The 8,013-nt window shown below is 42.6% G+C and overlaps 1 protein-coding gene across 3 annotated transcripts in view; it reads left to right on the forward strand.

Moving 5' to 3' along the window:
- The window catches only part of PPM1A (protein phosphatase, Mg2+/Mn2+ dependent 1A), a 31,964-nt gene extending 26,397 nt beyond the window's left edge, over window positions 1-5,567 (forward strand). For 2 of the 3 annotated variants that reach the window (XM_064153638.1, XM_064153718.1), the window contains exon 6: window positions 1,922-5,567. In XM_064153638.1, coding sequence (XP_064009708.1) covers window positions 1,922-1,951 — 30 coding nt within the window. In that variant the 3' untranslated portion in view covers window positions 1,952-5,567. The remainder of the gene's footprint in view (window positions 1-1,921) is intronic. The other variant, XM_064153801.1, reaches the window with a different exon arrangement.
- The last annotated feature ends 2,446 nt before the right edge of the window (window positions 5,568-8,013 follow it).

Raw genomic sequence — 8,013 nt, forward strand, 5'->3', positions numbered from 1 at the left:
AGTGCTGAGAAGCTGTCATGTGTGGCATTGCTAGAGACTTAATTAGCCCTTTTTTTCACTCAAGGGAATCATTAAGGCAGTGGTTTTACAGAAGGGTAATATTTCTACCTCTTGCAGTCATGGCAATGCTAGGGAAGTGTAGCTGGGGAAGTACCAGCATACATGTTGCTAAAGGCCATTGCAGCCCTTAATTACTGAAGGGAAGGGAGCAGGTAATGCTGGAACAGCCAAAGATTGCTGCACAGAAGCAGCTTGCTCTCATGCCTGTACTGCTTGCTTAGCTGTAGTTTTAGAATCCTAGGGTGAATCAGTCAGGGACCACAAGGATCAGATAGTTCCAACCCCCCTGCCATGGCCAGGGACACCCTACCCTAGATCAGGCTGCCCACAGCCTCATCCAGCCTGACCTTAAGCACGTCAAGCCATGGGGCCTCAACCACCTCCCTGGGCAACCCATTCCAGCCTCTCACCACTCTCACGCTGAACAGCTTCCTCCTCACATCCACTCTGAATCTCCCCACCTCCAGCTTTGGTCCATTCCCCCACGTCCTGTCACTACCTGAGAGCCTAAAAAGTCCCTCCCCAGCTTTTTTGTAGCCCACTTCAGATACTGAAAGTTTCTCAGTAGTTTACTTACTGAGTTGTGGTCCAGCTTCTTGGTCGTGATGTTAACCTGCATGCCCAGCTGATAAAACAGTTAGGGAAGGCTGAATATGAACATCTGAGCAAGAGAAAAGGAAGCAGGTGTGACACAGTCAAATGGATCAAAGCCACTGGAATTAATCCTACTAAAATTGAACTGAAAAAAAAAACTGATTACAGGAATCAGCTAAGATTTCAGAGGTGTGGTAGTTCCACAAAATCCACTGTTGCCTGTGGACTGAAGTAGACAAAATTTCAGGGATACTCAGGTGTTGCTTGCCTGGTTCTAATGGCATGTAGTGTGGCCATAGAGTTATGGTTTAGAGCACACAATGTCTTTTCTTCAAATTTTTCTCTCTATGATTTTTTTCTCTTTGAGGTTTTATTACCATCCAAAACTAGGGTTTCCTGCAGTTGCCCAAACTACACTTCTCTAGTCTTAAATAATAAGTGGTGAAAGGGATCTGATTTTGAGGTGTCAGTTGACTGTATCTGCCTACGCCATAAGCGTGGGCTGAAAACAGAAAAGGTGGTAGTGATGATAGTGACAAATAGTGTGAGGCACATCCTGCTCTTCTGATGGGAATGTGTTGGGGCTGCTGAGGCTGTGAGGTGACCTTCTTGTGGCCTTCCAGGATCTCAAGGGGGCCTACAAAAAAGATGGGGAGGGACTTTTTAGGCTGTCAGGGAGTGACAGGACTAGGGGGAATGGAGCAGAGCTGGACGTAGGGAGATTGAGACTGTATGTGGGGAGATTGAGACTTGGACGTGGAGAGGAAGTTGTTGAGCATGAGAGTGGTGAGAGCCTGGAATGGGTTGCCCAGGGAGGTGGTTGAGGCCTCATCCCTGGAGGTATTTAAGGCCAAGGTGGCTGAGGCTGTGGGCAGCCTGATCTAGGGTAGGTCCTTCCCCATGGCAGGGGGGTTGGAACTGGCTGATCCTTGTGGTGCCTTCCAACCCTGACTGATTCTGTGCGTAAGTTTATGCCTTTTGTATTGCTTCTAACTGCTCTGGGAATGCTTTTGAATAATGCCCCTGGGATATTGTTTTGGGAATTGGTCAGATTATTACAAAACATTTGTTGGGATTTTGAAATGTCTTTGGTACTAATGCTTCCTTAAATAAGCATATGTAGGTTTTCAGGTGCTTCTTAAATGCTGGTTCTGAAGGGAGAGAGAAAAGAGACTCCTAAAATGATCTCAGTCTTTACCCTTTTCAGTCTGGATTATCCAGCTGTCGGCACTCCAGACTTTTAAGGGTTCCTTCTTTTTTCTTTAAGGATTCTGCCTCAACTGATGATATGTGGTAAAACTGCTCATCTAGCTGTGGAGTTCACGTTTCACCCTTCAAAGGAAAGCGCAGCCCAACCTCAGTGACCCTTCTTAACATCCATCCTCAACCTTAATTAAAGAAGGGAATATGATGTTGGTGAGAGTGACTGCAGCAGTACGACGTCTAGCCCAGGAACTGATCTTTTTTTGTCAAAACAGACTTCTGTAAACGTGATTTCAAACCATAATTCATGTTGTAAATCAGACTCCAGCAATTTATGTTGTATGATTTTTTTTTTGTTTTGTTTTTGTAAAGTGCAATTGTCTTTGTACAAAATGCTCATATTTAATTATGAACTGCTTTAAATCACTATAAAGGTTAGAAGAAATGTTTGGCTTGTGTGATGCAACAATATATAGCCCTTTAAATTCATGTTGTGGTTTTTGGATTGCAAGGAGCAGCAGCCTAGCCAGCTAGGTGCTCAAGAGGTGCACAAAATTGTGAAAGATCATTTTTGGGTTTATATGAAAGATGAACTTGTGGGCAATCTATCAGAAATTCCAGTGTGTGAATTTGCTTGGCAATGGAAAAACAACTTGAGCAGTGCACGGTGCTTCAACGTGTATTGTTCCCTTGGATGCACTCCTGTTCTCACATCAAGTTAGAGTGAGTTCTGATTTGTACTTCAGTGGGAGTCATGCCCCATTAATAGTACCATGTTTGTACATGTACCAACCTTGGGATTAGAATGCCTTGATTCTTTGCACCTCTTGGTTGTTTTTTTTGTTCATTAACCCTTACCTGAAACTACTAATCACTGAGCATGAACAGGCAGCTTTCTACATACAGTAGGAGTCTGCAGCATTTTTACAATCCTGATTGGCTGGGTCTGCTGCTGTTCCAAGTAAAATACTTTGAATTCCATTTTATCAATAAAGCTTGATTTAACAAACAAGAAATTTATCCATAAATGTGTAATTCCTTTTTGTCCTGCCTTTTGAAAATGTCAGTGCCATTGTAAAGGATATTTTACTTGTGGAAGACTATTTTTATTAATTGGTAGCCCATTTTTCAAATGGGAAAGACTTTTGATTATTGCCCAAGACATAGCCATATGCTAGAGGGTGATGTGGGATTAATCTGTTACCCTATTTTTTACAAGTGTGGGTTTTTTCAGGCTTTTTTTTTTTTTTGGGTAGTTTTGGGTTTGGTTTTTGTCCCCACTGAAGATGTGCATTGATTTTTGAATTTGCCTACTGTTTGATAAACAAAATACATTTGTCAAAGCCTGACAATCTTTAACATTTTATGGTGTGTGTTTTTAATTGACCCGCTTTACTTAGGATGAGAGACTAGTGGTTAAACCAGTACTTGTGATTTGAGATATAGCATGTTGACAATATTTAACTGTTTGTTGTTTAAAATTCTAATTTAAAAGTTTTATAAGGTAATAAACTAATTTTGATTTTTTGGAAGCTTAGCTTTCTCCCATTGAGCATAATGGAAAATTGAGTTTTTGAGTCAGTCGTGTTTGCAAAACTGCTGTTTTGTGCACCTTGTATTGTCCTTTTGGTTGAGAATATTGTATTTAATATGTAGCTTACTCATTTAGTAGGCAGATTTCCCCCCCCCCCCCCAAAAAAAAGGAAAAAAAAATCAGTAAAACACGTAGATTGTAACATTTTACTGCAGTTAAACAGAATCAAAACATGGTGTATAATTCCTTTTTGATAGGAAAATGTAGTACAATGCATTTTGCTATATTTGTCTTTTCCCTAACTTTGAAATATACATATTTGTATATATAGCCTTAAAACTAATGCAGAGTTAGGGAACACTGAACAGTGAAAAAGTTAACTTATAGTGTCTTGGAACTTAAGTATAGTATATACCAGCAAAAACTTTTCTTTTATCCCTCTTGTCTATGTGGGGTGCTTAAACGTAACTTCATTGTATTCAATTTGTAATCTGTTCAAGCATGAATGAAGAAAACCTGAGCACTATTTGTATTTATAAATTTATAGCAATTTTTGCTTAAAGAACCAGTTCCTTACCTATGAATAAATGCTTAAAAGATGTCTAATTTTGTTTTGTAGAGTGCAAAACTATAATAATGTTAAGTTATAGCTTCACAGGCACCTAATTAACAAGCGTATTTAATAATACATGGCGTATTAGTGCAAAAACAAAAAGCTAAACTTAATTTAGGACTAGGCAGAAAAAGTTCTGCCCTTTTTTTTTTTTTGGTCATAGAGACTCAAGTTTTAGTTTTGGAAACTGCAAAACCTTGAACTGGACTCTGGAACCTTTCAGTTTTAAACATTAAAACAATCGGAAGCAAAACTGTGGTGTGAAAAGCCATACTTCAAACCCGTAATTGCTTAAAGACTGTCTCAGTTGAGAAGTTCTCTCTCTTTGAAGCCTCTTCTGAAGAGGTCTTCTAAAGGTTAGAAAGAAAATAATTCTCCTATTGCTACAGGCCATGTAACCAGGTTGGCGGGCAGTGGCAGAAAGCCCCTTTCAGGCCTTTCTCTCTCCCACCTACATTCAGCGTTTTGATGAGGTCAGAGCGCTGAATCTATTCGTATGCATAAACACTGCCGTTTTAGATACAGACTTTGCTTACAGAATACACAGAAGTAAGTAGGTAAAGCATCCTAGAAAAGAGGAGAGCTATACTTTTCACTGCTCTGAAAAGAAAAAAGGCACTTTTGCACCTTTGTGCATCTCCATCTTGCACCAGAAACGTTTTTTTTGTTTTAAATGCTAAAAACATTAGCACCTCAGGGGCAAGGCAGCAATTTCTTTTGGTTTGTTTTTAAGTGTTGTGTGCTATTTATTTCCCTCTTGGAGAAAACAAACAAAACAAAAAAAGATTCCTGTGTGACAGAAATGAAAATTGTGTGATGTTTAAAAAGATGTATTTTTTAAATACCTACTCAGATAGGATGGTCCCAGTTTGCTTGGTTTTAAAAGGCAATGCCATTTGTTAAAGCTACTTTGCTTCATATGCTGTGCAACTTTTTGTTTTCTACCTTTTGACAGCTTCAGTTTCTGTGAGTTGTGTTACAGTCAGATTAAATGTTTCACTGATTGTTCTGGGAGAATACCTGTACTGCTTTATAGACAACTGTTACAACTAATTCTCACTAATTCAGCATTGAAATATGTTCAAGACAGAGGCTTCTAAAATGTCTTTTAATACCAGTGTTGGATTAACCAAATGCAATTGCATTAAGTCCTGGATTTGCAAGGCTTTGTAAAGCTGTCATGTTGATAGAGTCCCTAGCACACATGGTGGGACTGAAGTCTCCAGGTCCCATGCAAGCTATGAAGCCAGGGCCTTTCAGCTGGCTTGCTGTTACCTAGCCAGGAGACAGCACTGCAAAGACCTTGATGCGTAGCCATCATTTATTTAAATCTTCCAGTGGAAGTGGGAATCAGAGAGAAATTTCATCTGTTTGTCATTAAATGCCACTGGATTGCTGCAATCCTAGGTTGTGTCACAGCAGCAAGGTGCCTGATGAATATTAAGCAGCAGATGAGTAACGGTAGCGCTTCCCCTGATGGTTCACGCCAGTGCCAAAGCTAATTGTTTTCATGTGTACTTATGACAAATTGACTTCAGCACCTATTAAATTGTTTGTTGCAAAGCTGGTACTGTCTCAGTGCTATAGGTTAAACTGAGTTGTTTTGCTCAGACAGGTGATGTCACAAAACTGGAGGCCAGATTTCGCTTTCACTTGGTTCCCCTGAGAAGAATCCCATCTTAATGTCGTATGCTGGGATAGTGTAGTCTTCCTACTGCCTTTAAACTTTGTCACTTAGAAACTGAGGCTGTGGTTTCACAGTCGACTGCTATTTGGACTCAACTATATTGCCATAAGTTTGCCATGACTGCCTTTATTTTTGTGCCAGCACTCATGCTGATGTGGCCATGCAGTTAGGACAAAGGAAAAAATCACAGTATCACCAGGGTTGGAAGAGACCTCATAGATCATCAAGTCCAACCCTTTACCACAGGGCTCAAGGCTAGACCATGGCACCAAGTGCCACGTCCAATCCTGCCTTGAACAGCTCCAGGGACAGTGACTCCACCACCTTCCCGGGCAGCCCATTCCAGTGCCCAATGACTCTCTCAGTGAAGAACTTTCTCCTCACCTCCAGCCTAAATCTCCCCTGGCGCAGCTTTGAGGCTGTGTCCTCTCGTTCTGGTGCTGGCCACCTGAGAGAAGAGAGCAACCTCCTCCTGGCCACACCACCCCTCAGGTAGTTGTAGACAGCAATAAGGTCACCCCTGAGCCTCCTCTTCTCCAGGCTAACCAATCCCAGCTCCCTCAGCCTCTCCTTGTAGGGCTTGTGCTCAAGGCTTCTCACCAGCCTCGTCGCCCTTCTCTGGCCGTAACCCAGCTCTTAGGATGCTGGCACAAGGGCAGGATGCAGAGTGAGTGCACAGGAAGGAGCAAAGGAACAGTTGCACCTCCCATTCTGACACAGCTTGGGAAACCACACCCTAGTCACAGATAAACACTTGACCTGCATAGAATGTCGAAGCCTTTGCAGATCTTTCTCCACTCACTACTGAAGACAAGCATTTTGCTTCCATAAATGTTTCTTAGATCTGGAATCATGAGGGTTTGGTTTTGGTGTCATCTTACCTATGAGTTCCATGCTGACCAACTTCTTTTCTGTTCTCTAAGCACATGTAGCTCTGTCCTGTGGACTAGACAGCATGGCTGCCACAATCAGGTTAATGATATGGTTCTTACAGCTTACCTTAGTGTGCATCAGGATTTCATCACACTGAATTCCACCTTCATCTCTACCTGCACCTTCTTGAATTGCTTTTATGCACAAATGACTTGGTGTATTTAAATCCGTTGATGTTTAAGTGTGGCCACGTCTGAACCAAGCTAACCTTTAGTTAAATATTACCCTTTTCCTCCTCATTTGGCAAATGCAGTATTCGAATGCAAACCTGATGGACCTTGCAGAGGTTCAGAAAAGCAAAACTCTCTAAAGCCATACCTGACATCTTTCTGTAGGAAAAGGGAGGAAAGGGACCTGGGGCTACTGATAGACAGTAAGCTGAAGATGAGGCAGGAGTGTGCCCAGGTGGCCAAGAGAGCCAATGGCATCCTGGCTGGCTCAGGAACAGTGTGGCCAGTAGGACAAGGGAGGTTATTCTGCCCCTGTACTCAGCACTGGTCAGACCACACCTTGAGTGCTGTGTCCAGTTCTGGGCCCCTCAATTCAAGAAGGATGTTGAGGTGCTGGAACATGTCCAGAGAAGGGCAACCAAGCTGGTGAGGAGCCTGGAGCACAAATCCTATGAGGAGAGGTTGAGGGAGCTGGGGGTGTTTAGCCTGGAGAAGAGGAGGCTCAGGGGTGATCTTATTACTGTCTGCAACTACCTGAAAGGGCATTGTAGCCAGGTGGGGGTTGGCCTCTTCTCCCAGGTAACCAGCAATAGAACAAGGGGACACAGTCTCAAGTTGTGCCAGGGTAGGTCTAGGCTGGATATTAGGAAGAAGTTCTTCACAGAGAGAGTGATTGGCATTGGAATGGGCTGCCCAGGGAGGTGGTGGAGGCACCGTCCCTGGGGGTCTTCAAGAAAAGCCTGGCTGAGGCACTTAGTGCCATGGTCTAGTTGATTGGCTAGGGCTGGGTGCTAGGTTGGACTGGATGATCTTGGAGGTCTCTTCCAACCTGCTTGATTCTATGATTCTATGAAATGGAATTGTCACTTCATGAGGTGTGACAATAACATCTGCTAGGTAACTGGGATAACTCCTTGTTTCTGCTGCTACGTCTGTCTGAGATGAGCCTTTTTATACCAATACCATAAAGTCTCCACTTGACTGGAGAAGGCTTTTAACTCTTCAAGTGGTAAAAAGGGGCTCCACATGTGACTATCTGGGAGCATAAAATGATTTCCTGCTATAAGCTGTAAAAATGGAACAAGCTTTAGAAGTACCACTCTGGGCTTTGGCTGACCTCATCTAGGAAATATCCATCAGAGAAGCCAGTCTTCCAGTGATGTTTTTCTGAGCTGTCTCTGTGAAGTGCTTGCACAATTTGCAGGTCTCTGCAGACCCA

Source organism: Pogoniulus pusillus, chromosome 1, assembly GCF_015220805.1.
Source record: "Pogoniulus pusillus isolate bPogPus1 chromosome 1, bPogPus1.pri, whole genome shotgun sequence".
Taxonomy (NCBI): domain Eukaryota; kingdom Metazoa; phylum Chordata; class Aves; order Piciformes; family Lybiidae; genus Pogoniulus; species Pogoniulus pusillus.